This window comes from Carya illinoinensis, chromosome 4, assembly GCF_018687715.1.
Source record: "Carya illinoinensis cultivar Pawnee chromosome 4, C.illinoinensisPawnee_v1, whole genome shotgun sequence".
In the NCBI taxonomy this organism is placed as follows: domain Eukaryota; kingdom Viridiplantae; phylum Streptophyta; class Magnoliopsida; order Fagales; family Juglandaceae; genus Carya; species Carya illinoinensis.
In genome coordinates, this window is record NC_056755.1 from 8175150 (window position 1) to 8195492 (window position 20343).

The 20343-nt window shown below is 33.2% G+C and overlaps 2 protein-coding genes across 2 annotated transcripts; both read left to right on the top strand.

Annotated features, from left to right (window-relative positions):
* Nucleotides 1–1298: 1298 nt before the first annotated feature.
* On the top strand, nt 1299–14569 carry LOC122306618 (wall-associated receptor kinase-like 10). The gene is made up of 3 exons (XM_043119050.1): nt 1299–2313; nt 2826–2951; nt 13343–14569. The coding sequence occupies exons 1-3, from the start codon at nt 1431–1433 to the stop codon at nt 14476–14478; spliced, it is 2145 nt and encodes a 714-aa protein (XP_042974984.1). The 5' UTR covers nt 1299–1430; the 3' UTR covers nt 14479–14569.
* Nucleotides 14570–16123: 1554 nt separating this feature from the next.
* Nucleotides 16124–19944, top strand: LOC122306619. The gene is made up of 6 exons (XM_043119051.1): nt 16124–16516; nt 17593–17645; nt 18218–18264; nt 18504–18617; nt 19569–19629; nt 19718–19944. Exons 1-6 carry the CDS (start codon nt 16158–16160, stop codon nt 19720–19722), a joined length of 639 nt encoding a protein of 212 aa, XP_042974985.1. The 5' UTR covers nt 16124–16157; the 3' UTR covers nt 19723–19944.
* Nucleotides 19945–20343: the final 399 nt, after the last annotated feature.

Here is a 20343-nt window from a genome sequence, read left to right on the forward strand (position 1 = left end):
CCAACATTTGGGCAAAATCGACATCACAATTCAGCAGCCATCAAACGGCGGGGGGGTGCGATTCTGACGGCTAGAAGAGCAGCGGGGGGTGCGATTCTCACGGGTTGTGGGCGACGGCAACGGCGACGGGGGCTGGAAAAGAAAGGGAGGAGGAAGATGGGAAGGGTGAGCAGCGAGGGAAGGAAGGGAGAGCAGCGAGCGAAGAAGGAAAAAAAAAAAAAAATTTGGACTGTCAGGGGAAGAGAGAGAGAGAGAGCAAGGGAGGGGATCAAAGGGAGAAAATAAATAAAAACTGACTTCCCACGTAAGAATGTGGAAGTTCTTTGGGATTCCTTTTTACCTCTAATGTTTTTCAAGTAATTTTAAATGAATTTGTGATTTTTTTATTATAAATATTAAAATAATTTAAAAAATATTTCAAAAAAATGAATAAAAAAATAATATTTTACGCTTACATGCAAACCTCTTATACTCACGCGTGCCCCTGCAATTTCTTTTGACTTAGGGTTATAAAATCATTTCATCTCATATAATCATTATAATTTTTTTAAACTCTCACATAAAATATAAATAATTTAAATCTTTTAAATTTTAAAATAAAATTAATACTAAAATATTATATTCTAATAATATTTTATTCAACTTTTAACTTTTTATCTCATCTCATCTTATCTTGCTTAACAAGACATATGAGCGGTCTAATTTAATGACGTCCTAGACAGTTGCAGCAGAGACTTTTCCACACCAAAGAAAAAGCCTAGTCTAGAGATCTAGAGAGAACATGACTTGCATGATTCTACATATGAAAAATGATATTTATTGTCGTTGATTATACAAGTGCTGCATAATTTTTTAAAAAAAAATTAATTAAATGAGACCCACATGAAAAAAGACTAAATTTTTAATCGTGAAGTTAATTTTTTTCAAAATAATTACGTAACTTTTACGCACACCCAGAGTAGACCGCTCAATCATACTTGACATTGTAATTTTTTCTTTTTTTATGTTTCTTTTCACTTTTTTTAATATATTTAAATATTTTTAAAAAGTAAAATAAAGACACCAATATATTTAAAATAACTTCCTTAATCACCATATAAAAAAAAAAAAATTTCGGAAGCGGTCACATGGAGCGGTATGCTTTGGGAGGTATACTAGCTTTTCTTTTAAATAAATATTTTTGTATTTACCTTACTGACTTTTCCACGCTGAAGAAAAAAACTAGTCTCGAGAGAGACACGACTTGACTTTACAAATTCATTTCAAAGCCTAATTTTTTTCCTATATCTGAGACTTTCTTTCACACTAACTTCGGCCTTCATGGCAACTTCCTTCCAGCTTTGAATTATCTCAAGTACGTACAATATAAAATCGATCGAGGCCTTGGCCTTAATAACTGATCATAATCATCATAGAAAGAGATATTGATCATGGAATTGCAAATGGTACTGTTTCGGATGCTTGTGTTAGTGATCATGTGCTCGGCACTCAATGCATTCGCGCGAGTATCGAACGTAATAAACCGTTCATGTCAAGAAGACTGTGGGAATGTAAGCATTCCATACCCTTTTGGGATCGGAAATGGTTGCTACGTCGGAGATTGGTTTGAGATAGTTTGCAGAAATGACTCTTTACAAAAACCCTTTTTGAAGACGATCGACCTGGAGGTGCTGGAGATTAACATAGCTGAATGCACAGTTCGCGTCAGCTATCCCATATTTTCGAGCTGTACCAATGTCACGAACAGCACAAAGAATATGAAGTTAGAGAAAAGTCCTTTCGGCTTCTCCGGATACTACTACACGAACAGCTTTGTTGCCATGGGTTGCAACAACTCTGCCTCCATGCGGTCCATTTTTCCCGATGACTCGGTTTCATATGGTGGGTGCAATTCCCCTTGTGACAGAGCTCCATTCACCAATGGAAGTCGTTGCAACGCCACAAATTGTTGCCAAGCTACAATTTCTTCTACTCTCCAAGCATTCTCTACAACTATAGAGCCAAAAAATTCCTCCAATAATGGTTATGGTAGTAGTAGAGAGTGCAAGTATGCATTTTTGGTAGATAGGAATTGGTTTGAGACCAGTTTCACAGAGCCGAAACCAAATATGTCAGTTCCAGTGGTATTGGAATGGGGGCTTGACGTTACTACTTTCTATTCTCTTCCCATACAGAAAAACTCGACGGCAAGGGAATACAAGAACTCGACCTATTCTTGTTATCCATGGCGGATGTTGCAAAAGTTTACTACTATGTATTGTGAGTGCGAGAGAGGCTACGGAGGAAATCCGTATCTTGTTGGAGGATGTGAAGGTAAATTTCTCTTTCGTAACAAACTATTTAATCCATTTAATTCTCGAAAGCTTTTGTTTTGCAAGTCAACGTAGATCGAAAGGTTTTTAAAAAAAAAAAACGTAGAAAGGTTTTGTAAAATAAATTTAAAGCATAGTTTTTCCTTTTACAATTCTATTATAAATAAAGAGCAGTTATGAAAAAGTAGAAATTCAAATTAAAGCATAATTATTCATTTTACAAATCCTTTTACAATTCTATTCAAATTAAATAATAGAAAACTCATTATTACAAAAATTAACCTGCATGCAATTTTTTTATGAAATGATGGTATAAAAATTTGAGAAAAGTTGTGCATGTTATAGAGGTATGCAGTATACATAGTTGTGCATGTTATAACAATTCTCCATCATGTGAAGAATATAATTAAAAATTAATGGTTGCTTTTGGACAAATCTCTCTCTCTCTCTCTCTCTCTCTCTCTCTCGCTCTCTCTCATATATTAACAACTTCCAATATTACAATATTGGCAGATATTAACGAATGTGTAGACCCTGAGTACTTTAACGTGACTTGTACACCCGATACACGTTGCGAAAATACTGAAGGTTTTTACCGTTGTGTCGCTGCTAAGAACACAAAGCTTTCCATAATCATAGGTATGTCTTCTTTCTCATTATATATATTAATTGCATGTACATGACCTTTCCCTTCTATTTTCTGCAAATTCTCTGATAATTTTCATGCCAAGTAATTAGTTGTACCATGCATTGCCTTGATCTAAAGAACAATATTTATCGGTTAATCACGTACAATTTGTCATATTCAACTTCATTTTTGTCCTCCAAGCACACAATTAATAAACCCCCATCTTGTTTCTTTTATATTTTATTTTGGGGCAACTAAAAATTTTAATTAATTAAGGATTATATAAGATATATAGCTAATATCTATGCAGTATATTAAAGTTATATGCAATAGTATATCATGCATATATATATGGTAGTGTAAATACTCGATTGATCCGTCCTAATCTTTTATTCCTCTTTGGAAAATTAAGCCAAAAACCGTTCTTATGTAATTTTATTTGGTTCTTGCTGATTTAATTTATTTTTTCAGAAAAACTTCTGCCACTTTTTTAAAGATCAACTCATAGAATTTAGGTTATTTATGTTAGCTTTGAACCAGTAGAGGTTACATATTTGTTGTAGAGCAATGTTAGATCTAATTTCATGGTGTGCAAACTTTGCATATTAAAAAGTTAGTTTTTTAATGTGAGTCACATTTTTTTTATATATTTATTAAACGGAATGCGTGAGACATGCACACTCTAGAATTATATATCATTTCCCTTTATTGCGCGCGCGTGCACACACACACATATATATATTTATATATTGTTGCCCAGATGACTAACACAAGAGGGGGGGTGAATTGAGTTGTATTAAAAAAAAATAACAATTATAAATCAAATATATAATATAAAATATAAACAAAATATGAAATAACAATAAATATAAGGAGTAAGGGTAAGAGAGAAGCAAACTCAGTATGTTAACGAGGTTCGGCCCCACTGCCTACGTCCTCGCCTCAAGCTACCCCTTGAGGATTCCCAAATTCACTATTCAACCTCCTTCAGGTGGAGATAGAAACCTATTACACCTTTGAACAACACCGCTACAAAGGATCCGTGTAGAACACCCTCTACACTTGCAATCACCTTACACGTGGTGATTCAACTATTCCCTGTGTAGAATACTTTCTACACACACAAGGGTTATACACACCCTTTTTCTGATACAAAAGCTGATAGTGGGTAGGTTATCAGAAAACACTCCTCAACGAGTGAAATAAGAACAATACAGCGCAAGCTATATCTCTCAAAATGAACAAGGATTAAGGCTCAATGTTTAGAGAAGAGAGAATGAAAGCTTTGAATGAATGTTGTATGCTCTTGGTGTTTTTTTTTTTAAATGTGAAGCTCTCAAATGATCTATTTATAGGCATATGAGACTTCATATTCAAATTTAAAAAGATTCACATGTCAAAGACAACATCATTCACTTTTTCAAAAAATTCAAATAAAAGGTTCTTCTTTTTCAATTGTCAAAGACAACATCATTCACTTTTTCAAAGAATTCAAATAAAAGGTTCTTCTTTCTCAATTGTCAAAGACAACATCATTCACTTTTTCAAAAAAATCAAACCTAATCTTTTACTTTTGGCATATGACAAAATGAGCACACTTTCATTTTCAAAAAATTCAAACCTAATCTTTTACTTTTTGTATAAGTCTAAAAAAGCATCAATCACTTTTGAAAATATTCAAATAAAACATGCACATGTGAAAGATGACAATCAATCATCTTTAATATTTTCAAAGTTCAACCCTTTAATCAAGGCATGCACATGCAAAAGATGACAATCAATCATCTTTCAAAATTTTCAAATTTAATTTTCAAAAATATTCATGCACATGTGGAAAATGTATTTTAATGCTTTATGATAAAATATTAATTTTGAGCATTAATCCTAATTTCGAATTTTGAAGAGATTTACAACATTACTCTATAATTTTAATGTGAACTTGTTCCCTTCTTGCTCATGCTTGTTTCCTTGATGTGCTTGACTCCATTGTGTAGACAACTTGAGCTTGAGACTTCTTTATTCTTTGAATTCATTTGTTATCATCAAAATCCATGTGTAGATTTATAATCACATGAAACTTGAAACCTTGAGTTCAACAATCTCCCCCTTTTTGATGATGACAAATATTTGATAGAACTTGAAACCTATATTAATACTTAAGCTCCCCCTGAAAATATGCGTTAGTTTTTCAAGCAAAAGTATAAATATAATTCCAAGCATATATAACAAGTTTAGCAATTTAAACAATGTTAATGTTCTAGTCTAACACTTCTCCCCCTTTTGGCATCATTAAAAAGGATCCGCAACAAGTAAATGGACTGAAGAAAACGATGCGTTTAATAGTCACTGTAGATAGTTGAAAAATGGAGCCGTCCGTGACCCGACAAGTGCTGCAAAGCCTCGAGGCCTAACTCTATGAATTTAATACGGCTGAAGATTTAAACAATCGCCTGATGTTGTTGACAAACGGGATTGAAGGCTCCGAGTTTCTATAAAAAAAATGATCATTTTCATCTATCGGATGCCAAAAAAATAATCACTTCTTGACCTGAGTTCTGTTTTTCCACAACGATAGAATGGCTGAGCAATTCTCTTCCACTAATGTTCCAGACTTGAATCAGGAACCCTTGACGCATCAATCATCAATCTTCTCTCCTGAGGCCGTCAATACCATGATAGGAGCAGTGAACCGTTTTTCTAGTAAGGCTGATTCTGAGATTATTGCAGAATCAAGAATGCTCAGTAATCAATATGCCGCCTCTGTTACGATCATGTCTCGAAGGTTAATGGCGAGGGTGAGTGAGATTGATCATCTTAACATGCAAATATCTGAGTTACGACAGAAGCTTGCTAATAAGGATAGTGAGAATAAAAGGCTAAAGCAAGAAAACCAAGAGTTGAAAAAATTTGCAGATTGGTATGCTCATGATCTGCAACCACGAATAGAAGAGCTGGAACGAGAAAGGGTTCAGATACAAGGTCAACATCGGCAGATAACAGCAGAGGTTCATCGTTTACTAGAAAAATAGGGACAATCTACTGTTAATCTCGCTGGCTTAGTAAGAAAACTTTTGACAATGTGTGTCCAGCATATCTTGTATTTCTTTTGACTAAATAAGATTTGAAGAGAAAATAGTTTGTCTTATTCTTTATGCTATCTCTATAAAATCAGTCCTGAAGTTCATCTAATCCGCATCAAGTTTTCATCTCATCTCTATAACTCATTTGCATTCCTTCAGCATTCTCGTTTTAAGCCTTCTATTCTTTTCTCAATGGCTCATTCTTCTAACATTTCTCTAGATCCATCCATGAGGCATTCTGCATCTCAACCTCCTGTTCTTTCTGCAGCTACCATTGGTGCCATGTTGCAGCAAGAAAATAATAATCTGACTAATAAGTCAGATTCTGATGCTATTTATGACTTGGTGAGTCTTGGGACTCGCTACTCTTCCTCTATTGTGGCTTTTTCTCAGCGGCTACAAGCCAAAAATCACGAAATTGAAAAGCTCAAAGAACAAATTGTTGTACTTCAACAAATTGTTCAAGAGTCTCACACAAGGGAAGGAATCATTCGGCAGAAGAATAAACAGTTGAAATCTTTATTAGATTCTTCATTCCGCTTGCCGGTTCCCATGAATAAGAATGACATGATATTGTATGAAGAGAATGAGCGTCTCAAACATGAGGCTAAAAATCTCAAATTTATGTAAAAGTATTAAAAAAAAATCTATCTCTATTTTTATTGACTCTGGTCTATCTTTTAAGAGATATTCATAGCATGCATCATACCTATTTCTCTTCTGATCATACATAATCTATCTTCTGGTAAAGGTTTTGTGAAAATATCTGCTAACTGATCGTGTGTGTTTGTGAACTCTAACATTATATCACCTTTTTGCACATGATCTCGAAGAAAATGATACCTTATTTCAATATGCTTAGTTCTAGAATGTTGTATTGGGTTCTTTGAAAGATTTATAGCACTTGTATTATCACATTTGATTGGAATGTGATTATACATGAGTTTAAAATCTTCAAGTTGTTGCTTCATGTAGAGAACTTGAGCACAACAACTACCCGCAGCAACATATTCTGCCTCAGCAGTAGATAGTGCAACAGAATTTTGTTTTTTACTAAACCAGGAAACTAATGCATGACCTAAGAAATGGCATGCTCCACTAGTGCTTTTTCGATCTATTTTACAGCCAGCATAATCTGCATCTGTGTAGCTGATTAGATCGAAAGATGTGTGCTTAGGGTACCATAACCCTAGGTTAATTGTACCACTAAGATATCTAAGAATGCGCTTAACTGCAATTAAATGTGATTCTTTTGGAGATGATTGAAAACGTGCACATAAGCACACACTAAACATAATATCTGGTCTACTGGCTGTTAAATATAATAAGCTACCAATCATACCTCGATATATCTTCGAGTCAACTGGCTTACCGGATTCATCTTTATCAAGTTTAGTTGATGGGCTCATTGGTGTTCCAATTTCCTTAGCATTTTCCATCCCAAACTTCTTCAGTAATTCCTTAATATATTTTGATTGATTGATGAATGTCCCACTTTTTGCTTGCTTAATTTGCAATCCGAGAAAGAATGTAAGTTCACCCATCATGCTCATCTCAAATTCTTCCTGCATAGTCTTAGCAAAAACTTGACACATATTTTCATTAGTAGCACCGAATATTATATCATCAACATAAATCTGAATCAAAAGAATATCATCATTTTCATATTTAATGAAAAGAGTTGTGTCGATTTTTCCTCTTGAAAAACCTTTTTCAATCAAGAAACCACTAAGTCTCTCGTACCAAGCTCTAGGAGCTTGTTTAAGTCCATATAGTGCTTTTGTGAGTTTGAAAACATGATTTGGGGAAATATGATTTTCAAAACCTGGAGGTTGCTCAACATATACCTCTTCATTTATAAAACCATTTAAGAAAGCACTTTTAACATCCATTTGAAAAAGTTTGAAATCTTTATAACAAGCATATGCAAGTAGCATTCGAATAGCTTCTAATCTTGCGACAAGTGCATATGTCTCATCATAATCGATTCCTTCTTCTTGATTAAAACCTTGGGCTACAAGTCGAGCCTTATTTCTAGTAATGACTCCAGACTCATCTTTCTTGTTTCTAAAAACCCATTTTGTTCCAATAATAGTATAATTTTTCGGTCTAGGAACAAGTGTCCAAACATCATTTCTTTCAAATTGATTCAACTCTTCTTGCATAGCTAGAATCCAAGATTCATCAAGAAGTGCGCCATCAATATTTTTGGGTTCAATTTGAGATAGAAAAGCAGTATGATTACAAATATTTCTAAGAGATGATCGAGTACTTACACCTTGTGAAGGTTCTCCCAAAATTTGTTCCACTGGATGATCTTTCACAAATTTCCACTGTTTGGTTGCATCTTGTATTAAATTTTGATGATCTTTCCTGATGGCTCCATGTTGAACTTCCTCTATTGCTTTCTCTTTGTTGAGATTGAGACTTTCTGTGTTATTTATACCTTCTATTTCTTCATCAATAGATTTCTTGGAGAGTGGAGAATTAGATTCATCAAATACTACATGCATAGATTCTTGTACAGTTAAAGTCTTTTTGTTGAATACTCTATAAGCTTTACTATTAGTAGAATACCCGAGAAAAATACCTTCATCAGATTTTGCATCAAACTTGCCTAAATTATCTCTGTCATTCAAAATAAAACATTTGCATCCAAATACATGAAAGTAACCAATGTTGGGCTTTTTCTCATTCCAAAGCTCATAGGGGGTTTTATCTAATTTAGACCTTAACATAACTCTATTTATAACATAACATGCAGTACTTACCGCTTCGGCCCAAAAATAACTAGGCAAGTTGTTCTCATTGAGCATTGTTCTTGCCATCTCTTGAAGAGATCTATTTTTCCTCTCTACTACCCCATTTTGTTGAGGAGTTCGAGGAGCAGAAAAATTATGAATAAAACCGTTTTCATCACAAAATGTTTCAATATTTTTATTAACAAATTCTTTTCCCCTATCACTTCGGATACTTGAAATAGTATAGCCCTTTTCATTTTGAATTCTCTTGCATAACTTGGTAAAGGCATTATGTGCCTCATCTTTATGAGCAAGAAAGATGACCCAAGTATATCTAGAGAAATCATCAACAATAACAAATGCATAATATTTTCCTCCTAGACTTGCAACTCTATTTGGTCCAAAAAGATCCATGTGTATCAGTTGCAATGATCTAGTAGTGGAAATATGTTTCTTAGTTTTAAAAGAAGTTTTTGTTTGTTTACCAAATTGACATGCATCACAAATTTTGTCTTTAAGAAAATATGTTTTTGGTAAACCTCTCACAAGATCATTTTTTGAAAGTTTGGAAATAAGTTCCATGTTGGCATGACCTAATCTTCTATGCCATAACCAACTAGTTTCATTTTGAGCTGACAAGCAAATAGCATCTTGTGAGGTAATTTCTTCAAAATCAATTGTATAAACATTATTGTTTCTAAAAGCAATAAAACAAATATTACAATCATGATCATTCAAAATAATGCATTTATCCATTTTAAAAGTAACTGTAAATCCTTTATCACATAATTGACTTATGCTCAAAAGATTATGTTTTAAACCTTCAACAAGTAGAACATCTTCAATTATGAGAGAAGATTCATTACCAATTTTACCTATTCCCACGATCTTCCCTTTCGAGTTGTCTCCAAATGTCACGTGTCCTTCTTCTTTAGATCTAAGATCAAAGAACTTAGTCTTGTCTCCCGTCATGTGTCTTGAACATCCACTATCTAAAAACCACTTATTTTTGCTTGTGGATGACTTCATGCATACCTATAAAAACAATTAAAATGATTTTTCTTGGTACCCAAGTTCTTTGGGTCCTTTATTTATTAGTATTAGAAGAAACAAGATTTTTAGGTACCCATATGGCCCTAATAGTCATTGTATGATTTCTTCTAATAGGACAAGTATGATAATTATGACCATTTCTATTACAAAAATTACAAATAGCATGTGACATATATGAAAAACTTGAATGATTATAATAATATCCTTTTTTGACAAAATTATTTTTATGAAAAGAATTTTGAATATTAGTCTTTGAGGTAGAATGATTATCAAAGAAATTTTTATAAGGTTTGTATTTTTGTTTTGGCATATATCCCAAACCTGCCTTGTCAAAAACACATCTTTGACTACCAAGAAGTTTTTCAAAATTTCTTTTTCCATTCGTAAAGTTTTCAACAATATTTTCTAAATCGGTTTTCTTCTTATTCAATTCAAGATTTTCATCTTTCAAAATGATACTTTCTTTTCTTAAAATTTCAATTTCGTTTGTTAAAGAAGAATTTTTCTTTTTCAAAGCAGTATACTTTATACCCAATTTTTCAAATTCCTCATAAATCTCTTCTAAAACATTTTGCAATTCTTCATATGAAGGATTTTCAATATTATCAAGATTTGTTACCTCAATGTCATCTTTAGCCATAAGACAAAGATTTGCTGATTCTTCATTGCTTGCTTCACTATCTGAGCTACTTGAATCATCATCCCATGTAGCTTTCATTGCTTTCTTGCCCTTGTTTCGATCTTTCTTTAGCAGAGGACAATCTGGCTTGATATGACCAGGTTTATTGCATTTATAACAAATTAAAGTGTCGTTTTTACCTGAATCTTTCTTGGAAAACTTTTTGAAAGATTTCCTCGGAGGAGTTCTATTTTTCTTCAAGAACCTCTGAATTCTTCTTGTTATCATCGCAACTTCTTCATCTTTATCGTCATTTTCCTCATCTTCATCACTTTCACTTTCATGAGGAACAGCTTTAAGTGCTAAGCTCTTCTTTGGCTTTCCTTCTTCTTCTCCTCTTTTCAATGTGTACTCATGGGTGATAAGTGACCCGATGAGTTCATTGACTTCGAGCTTCTTGAGGTCTCTAGCTTCAAGAATCGCTGTAACTTTTGATTCCCAACGTTTTGGTAAAGAGTTGAGAATTTTTCTTACTATCTCCACCTTGGAATAAACTTTGCCAAGAGCTGTCAAGCTGTTTATGATGTTAGTAAAACGAGTGTGCATACTAGAAATAGATTCATCATCATTCATCTTAAACATTTCATATTCATGAGTAAGAATATAAATTTTTGATTCCTTGACTTGCGAAGTTCCTTCATAAGTTACTTCCAAGTTATCCCAAATTTCCTTTGCCGTAGCGCAATTCATTATTCTATTAAACTCATTTCCATTAAGAGCATTATATAATAAATTCATAGCAGTTAAATTTAAAGTATAAAGTCTATCGTCTTCACGATCAAACTCTTCTTCTTCCTTTTTGACCTTTACTCCACCAACCACTTTTGTTGGAATATAAGGTCCATTTACAATACATTTCCATATTTCTCTACCTTGAGCTTGAAGAAATATTCTCATTCTAACTTTCCAGAATGAGTAATTATCTCCACAAAAGAGTGGAGGCCGACTACTAGATTGACCTTCACCAAATGAAGCTGCAATGTTAGCCATAAGATCTTAACTCAAAAGATAGTTAATCTTATAATAGAGCTCTTAGTTCTGATACCAATTGTTGCCCAGATGACTAACACAAGAGGGGGGGTGAATTGAGTTGTATTAAAAAAAAATAACAATTATAAATCAAATATATAATATAAAATATAAACAAAATATGAAATAACAATAAATATAAGGAGTAAGGGTAAGAGAGAAGCAAACTCAGTATGTTAACGAGGTTCGGCCCCACTGCCTACGTCCTCGCCTCAAGCTACCCCTTGAGGATTCCCAAATTCACTATTCAACCTCCTTCAGGTGGAGATAGAAACCTATTACACCTTTGAACAACACCGCTACAAAGGATCCGTGTAGAACATCCTCTACACTTGCAATCACCTTACACGTGGTGATTCAACTATTCCCTGTGTAGAATACTTTCTACACACACAAGGGTTATACACACCCTTTTTCTGATACAAAAGCTGATAGTGGGTAGGTTATCAGAAAACACTCCTCAACGAGTGAAATAAGAACAATACAGCGCAAGCTATATCTCTCAAAATGAACAAGGATTAAGGCTCAATGTTTAGAGAAGAGAGAATGAAAGCTTTGAATGAATGTTGTATGCTCTTGGTGTTTTTTTTTTTTAAATGTGAAGCTCTCAAATGATCTATTTATAGGCATATGAGACTTCATATTCAAATTTAAAAAGATTCACATGTCAAAGACAACATCATTCACTTTTTCAAAAAATTCAAATAAAAGGTTCTTCTTTTTCAATTGTCAAAGACAACATCATTCACTTTTTCAAAGAATTCAAATAAAAGGTTCTTCTTTCTCAATTGTCAAAGACAACATCATTCACTTTTTCAAAAAAATCAAACCTAATCTTTTACTTTTGGCATATGACAAAATGAGCACACTTTCATTTTCAAAAAATTCAAACCTAATCTTTTACTTTTTGTATAAGTCTAAAAAAGCATCAATCACTTTTGAAAATATTCAAATAAAACATGCACATGTGAAAGATGACAATCAATCATCTTTAATATTTTCAAAGTTCAACCCTTTAATCAAGGCATGCACATGCAAAAGATGACAATCAATCATCTTTCAAAATTTTCAAATTTAATTTTCAAAAATATTCATGCACATGTGGAAAATGTATTTTAATGCTTTATGATAAAATATTAATTTTGAGCATTAATCCTAATTTCGAATTTTGAAGAGATTTACAACATTACTCTATAATTTTAATGTGAACTTGTTCCCTTCTTGCTCATGCTTGTTTCCTTGATGTGCTTGACTCCATTGTGTAGACAACTTGAGCTTGAGACTTCTTTATTCTTTGAATTCATTTGTTATCATCAAAATCCATGTGTAGATTTATAATCACATGAAACTTGAAACCTTGAGTTCAACATATATATTATACAAAACCATTGGATTTGATCCAGTCATATTCCAACACTGAAAACTTATACCACTGCGTTGATCTTATTGTCTCCAACTATAAGTGCTATCAACTTCTTAATTAAGAAAATTCATTTGCCAGTACTGACCATCTAAAGAGTTGTCTTGAGTATATATATATATATATATATATTAATCGGTGATCATGAGAATAATATATAGAGTTCTCCGACCCAAAAGCAATACTTTTTTCAATTTAATTTTCATTCTTCTTTTCGGAGTACTTCTAAATCCATTTTATGTGAACCTACTTTTGGCACAACATAGTTTGTCTAGCAATATTCTAGTATTCATAGAGATGTCTCTCTAGTCAATGTTCCTAACCAGCAATTTTATTATTTTACCATTAGTACTACTACAAAGGAGTAATTAATATCTTTCTATTTCATTGAGTCCAATAGGTGTTAGCACAAGTCTTGGTGTATTATTTCTGATTTTTTGTGGATGGGGGTCATACAAAGTGATAAAGAAAAGGATGAGGATTAAACGCAAGGAGAAGTTCTTCAAACAAAATGGTGGACTACTGCTAAAGCAACAACTGTCTACAAATAACAAAGTCAATGTTGAGAACACAAAATTGTTTAATTCAAAAGAATTGGAGAATGCCACTAATCGTTTTAGTGTGGATAGAATAATTGGACATGGTGGACAAGGCACTATTTACAAAGGTATGTTGGCAGATGGAAGAATTGTTGCAATAAAAAAATCCATGGTCATAGATGAAGAAAAACTTCAAGCATTCATAAATGAAGTCGTGATTCTTTCACAAATTAATCACAGGAATGTGGTTAAGCTACTTGGTTGTTGTTTAGAAACTGCAGTTCCGCTTCTAGTTTATGAATTCATTCCTAATGGAACTCTTGCTGAATATCTCAATGGCCAAAATGAGGAGTTTCCACCAACATGGGATATGCGTTTACGAATTGCTATAGAAGTTGCAGGGGCTCTTTTCTATTTGCATTCAGCAGCTTCTTCACCCATTTACCATCGTGACATTAAGTCTACAAACATCCTCTTAGATGGGAAGTATAGAACGAAAGTAGCAGATTTTGGGATTTCAAGATCTATTGCTATTGAACAAACTCACCTAAGCCCACTAGTACAGGGAACTTTTGGATATTTAGACCCTGGGTATTTTCGATCAGGCCAATTTACAGATAAGAGTGATGTTTATAGTTTTGGTGTTGTTCTTGCTGAGCTCTTAACTGGAGAAAAAGCTATCTCGTCAATAGGAACGGGAGATACCAAAAGTTTAGCTGCATTTTTTGTTAGTTCGATGGAAGGAAACAATTTATTTGACATCCTTGATAATCAAGTTTTGAAGGAAACGAAAAAAGAAAAAATCATTGCGGTTGCAAACCTTGCGAAGAGATGCTTGAACTTGAAAGGAATGAAACGACCTACAATGAGAGAAGTTGCAATGGAATTGGAGGCCAACCAAATGTCGCAAAAAGCTTCTAGCCTTAAACAGAAATATGGAGAGATTGAAGATGTCAAAATAGAAATATCCGAGCAATATAATGTTGTTTCTATATGAGCAATGTAAGGCATGGATAGTCTCATCGCGACCTCATCCTTAGATACACAACCATTATTATTATCTTCTTAATCATCAAGTCATTATTACACCTTGATTTGTGTCGTATTATAAATGTTTGTCCAATTTCATCTAGTAAGCTTCATAATTTGCTCTATTCATTGTTCCAGTACAAAGAGAATCTTATGGTAGTATATAGCATAAACGTCCAATTTTCTTTTCGGTTTCATAAGCATCTATTTTTATATATAAATAAAATGGGGCCTCAAGCTGCTCTAGGATCTGATATATGCTCAAAAAGAAGAAAAAAAATCAAAAAACAAAAAAGTATCTTCCATAATATATTACTCTCTAAGTGTTTACTGATGTTTAGAATTAAAAAATAGTGAAAGAAGAAATCTGCTCCTCTTTATATCCTTTAATAGCCACCTTCAGCTTTTTCAACTTTTTAATCTTGTTGGATGAAAATTGTCGACCTGCTAAAAGCAACAATGGCGTAATAGGCCTCACAAATTTAGACCATTTTCTTCAATATAATGCTAAGTACAAACTCTAAATAGACAAGCATCTATTAAGCTATTTGTAAAAAAGTGAATTCCACTAATAGAGAATATTCTTTTTGAGAAATAATTTATACAAGCTCTAAATAGACAAATCTCATTGTAAAAAAGTGGACCACACCTAAAAAAGTGTAAAAAAATGATTTTTTATTTCGGAAAAGGGGGATGGGAGAAAAAATATCACGAAATGACAGTGTGTCTTCACTATTTAAAACTATTCATGAAACCGCTACTAATGTTTATTTCGGACCGAAATGCCCTTTCCAACCAAAATATATGGAATTCGACTAGACTTGACCTAAACTAGTCGGAATTTGATCCAATACATAACAGTAACTTACAATGACTTCTATCCAAATCAATGACTTTGAAATTAAGACATTAATGAAACATATAAGAAACTAATTCAAGTTAATTGTTTGACTAAGTTATTGGTCATGCTTGTGATGTCAAATTTTGACTTCACATATTCCAAAATGATTTTTGAATAATTTGATTCCATATTACTTGAAAATGTTGTTATTTATTAGTTTAAGAAAACTTTAATCATATCATTGACCGATACTTTTAGAATATAAGTCGAAATATGATTTGGCGATCCAAGAAAAAGGAAAATTGTTTTCATAGTGTTGCAAACTTCCGAGATATTAATGTTGGAGGGTAGAAAATGTGAAGGAAGATATCATAGAGTGTTGTGTACGTTAATATTTTTGAAAAATCTCACAATTCAAAAACATGAAGATCCTCTTCGATATGGGAAAAGTTTAAGATTTTTTCCTCTATTTGAGTTAAGATGTTTTATTGGATTTTGAAAAAAAAAAGGGAGAAAAAGTTAAATAAAAATATTATAAATTAAAAAATTATTTGAATATTATTTTTGTTTTAAAATTCAAAAAAGTTGTATTATTTTTTATGTTTTGTTTGAGAGTTTGAGAAAATTATAATGATTAAGTAATAATTAAATGAAAAAAATTAAAAATTAAAAAATATTTTATATTTAAATAATATTTAAAAAGAAAATATATAATAATATATGAAGATAACTGAGAACGTTAATATCACGCGACATTAATACCAGAATTTGACGAAACGGTGAGGGGATTGTGGTTCGATATTGAAATGTGGCCCAAAACTTTACTAACTCGACCGCACCCTTCGCTCACTCAGCCCACTCCCAGAGGTAAGAAAATAATCCATCCATGTTGGGTCCAAATCTTTGAAACTCATCTATTCCTCTTCCCCTTTCAACCTATTGGACAACCTCGCCCCTCGTTTGCCTCTGAAATCTCAAAACGCAAAACTCATCTCACACTGGCCAGTGGAGCGTCCCGCTCGAGGGAAAGAACAAATTCCTTAATTTCTGGTTTACGGTGTTTTTGGGTAGATGGCTTTTCGAGGTCGGGGGCAGGGGCGGGGGCGGGGATATGGAGGCGCCGGTGGTTATGGATTTGCCAAACGAGCCATTTGAGCTTTTCCCTGTACGGTTGTCTCCCTGTTTTTGGTTTTTCATGCTTGTTCTTTTATTGATTGAAGTCCCGGTTGTTTGGTGCTGGTATTTTGACAACGGTGGATTAGTAATTCTCTAATCGAACTTCCAATGAAGGTGGATTAGCAGGAAACATTGATTTTTGATATTGATGTTGAACAAGTACATTCCGAATTTGATACATTGCGTTAATCTTTTTTTTTTTTTTTTTTTTTAAAAATGAACTTCTCATTGGTAATAAAAGATCAATTACAGAGTTTGTCAAACAAAACATTACCTGAGATAATAATTATATATATATATATATGTATATATATATAGCTTATTCCTGCTTAGCCTTGTAAGTGATAACTGGGTACAATCTTGGGGCCACTGTTTTGATTTTTAATGGAATGGGATAAAAAAAAATTGTGGTCATTTAATGAAAATATCTGCATTTTTCTGCATGGAAGCTGAATTGTTAATCGTGTGAAAGATTTAAAACCTGAACTTAGACCAATATTTTCCGTTTCATTAGCTGTTTTGGTTTTAGACTTACTACTCATTGTTGTGCAAGTGAAAGTTTTCTCGATGCATTTGTAGGATATTGAATTGCCTAACATCAAAAGCGTGCATAAGGAAGAAACCCTAGTTAGGGAGAGTGTAAAGTTGCAAAATTTTTGGAAGGCCTCTGCTTATTATCTTGACGAGACTGTTTCTAAAAGTAAGCATATTTGATTCTGTGTTGTAATGGCAGCTTGCTTATAAGCCAATACCTCTAGATTTTCACTAGATCATATCACTGTAATTTTTTTCAGTTCTCGGATTTCTGGTGTGAGATAGCCGAAGCACAAAGATATATTCTGACATGACAAAACCAAAGACTACAATAACTCGTGATTCTCTTTCACAAATTTTAGAGCTTTAAAGATTTCCTCAAGAACTGATCGGAGGTGTGTAGTCTAAGCAATGAATTAAAAATGGGTGGTGGTCTTCTAAGACTATATGCATTAATCTGCCTTGTAGTTTTGTCTTAGGTATTTCATGATGCCTCAATAGACCTTTCTCATGGCACAATGAAATTCCCAGGTTCAAAGGGCAACGGCCAAGTCAGAAAAAAGTTAGATGGAATCCAGAGTCAGGTTTGATGAGATAGAATGCCTTTCTCTTTTCGTTTGCTTTAGTATTTTGGGATGTATGCCTTCTAATTTTCATATTTTTGCAAGTCTCACGTGCTCAATATTGATATGTTATTGATGGAGATCAGTCCCTCAAAGTGTTTGTTTGTAAAAATTTGTCATTGCAAGCATTTCGATTTCTTTTGTCAATATGAAATCATTGAGTTTCAGTTTAATGAATGGAAAAGGCAAACAGCTACAGTTTCGAACTTCACATCGACCAATTGTTTATGATAATTTCTTCAGTTTTTTTGAGATTTTGGTTCCTTGTGTTTTTGGTATTTTTTATGTATTATATTTTTAGCTAAATGCGTATGATTAGTTCTGATATTCTCAACTTGGTAAAATGAAAATTTGAGTGCACCAACTTTAATATATATATATATATATATATATTGGAAAGCATCATCACCTTTTATGGTGAGATGACATTTCTGTATATCAATGATCTATTTTTCTTTGTAGACAGTTGTGTCCTACCAAAGTATGTTTCTTTGGATGTTATGTTAAATGGAGTGAAATCTTTTCTCTGGCAGAGCTGCAGAAGCTAGATTATTTAGAAAAGCTTGAAGAAAGGGCTCAGGTAAACGACTTCCAACTTTTGTAACTCTACTACATACATTACTTGGTCAAAGATCATTTTGGTATCACTTCTTAGAACTGCATACATGAATCAATCTTGATTAAGGGGAATAATCACAGAATATAATGTTCTACCTGTTCCTATTGGTAATTTGTCAGCCTCTATTGTTCAAGGTCATGCTCCCCTTTCAGTTTTCTCTTTATTAGATTCCTATTTTTCTGATCCATGTAATTATGTAGGGCCAAGAGAATAAAGATGTAAAGGAAAGGAAAGAAGGCGAAAATGAAGATGAAGATGAAAATGATGGAGAAGAAGACATTGAGGAAGAACCTAGTGATGATGATTATTTTCAGGTTCCTAAAAAACATATGCTCTATGTTCTGGATTTGTATTGGTTTGTGTTCCTTGTGATGCGTGATGTGATTATTGCCCTTAAGACCCACATTGGCTTTATCCATGACGCAATGGCATTGTCATCATAATGCTGTTCATTTGAATTCATTCTAAAATATGAAGGCACAAATGTATTCCTAGGAACTAAATTAAGTATTGAGGTATCACCTAAGTTGTTAAAAATTGAGGTAATGAGGTTGAACAAAACCTACTGTAGGATCTCTGCATAAAATGGGATCCATCCTTGGTAGTTAGTACGTTACATGGTAATCAAACTTTCTCGTGGAACCTCTGAAGGATGATCTTTACAATAGGCAAAAATCGAGGATAGAACTATCTAAATTCAGCAAAGGATTCCTATCATAAGCCAATTAATGTGGCAGGTTACCTAGGTATGATGAGACATTCACTCTCTCTTCTGCATTGTTCCTATTTGGAGAATTAGCTTCCCTTACCAACTTACGATGCTTTTATGGGGGCTTTTGTGTAAGATGGAACCCTGGCCTACCAGACTAGCAGTATTCTGTTGAAGTTTACATGATAGCTGCCATTTGGTCTTCAAAAATCAAATAGAAAACATATTTCTTCTGATATTATCTAGCTGCAGGATAATGCAAGTATTGAAAATTTGAAAGAATTGTGTGCAATTGGATAACAAATTTGCTGGATGAGATTGCATCACTTAACCTAATGGTTATTTGAGGCAACTTTTTCTTCACTTATTATTATTATTATTTTTTTTGTGGGGGGGGGGTGGCAGGCGGGCGGGTGTTCCTTTTTCATTGATTTTTCTCCTCGTATGGGATTGCACTTGACCATTACAAGTTTTCCAATATACTGTGAAGTAAAAATTCACCATTAACTGCATTGATATTTGTCATCTATTTTTCATATACCATGCAATCCTGCAGAATGTCAAGTTTGATGATGATGATGATGATGATTTTAATGACGTTGATGATGGTGGTGAAGGTATACCATTGATTGATGCTAAACTCGTCTAATGTTGGATTTTGAAGTTTTCCTTGTACTTGAATTTTCTTCTGGTCTTCTTTAGCAGCTTGAGGCAGGTTTCGCGTATATGGAAGCATTCCTTTTCTTAGTTGGATTAATTTGGTATCTTAAATTTCACCTTGTCACACCATATGAGGCTTCTAATGTATGAATTGCCTGCTTGACAAAGATGTAGAGCAGTGAAGTTTTAGTCTAGCATTTTTTAATCTTGGTGAAGTTTGTTACTTGTGCTATACTTTCCAAGAAATAAAAGTTTGTGCTATACTTGTGCTATTTACTCTTGCCATGCATCACTTGCGCTGAGTTTGCCAAAACTTTTGTTTATTGGTCCAAAGCTTTAGTCCAGTGCAAATGTTTGTTCCATGGTCGAGCAAATAGAAGTGAGAGCATTTTTCTTAATTGGTAACACAAATTACAATTGCAAATTTCAACCTAATATTAATATAAACAAATGTGGGATTGGCAACTTTTGTTGTTTTTCATGCTACAGATATTTTTTTGGTTAAGTCCTAGCTATAACAGTTGAAGCCTCAAGTGTATTTTTTCATCACAAACTTCGAGTACATTTAAAAATTAAAAAAAAAAATCGTTTAAAATTCAAATATTTTTTTAATCATTTAAAACACCAATTTTTGACATTTTTTTTAAAGAGAAATACTTTAGACACTAATG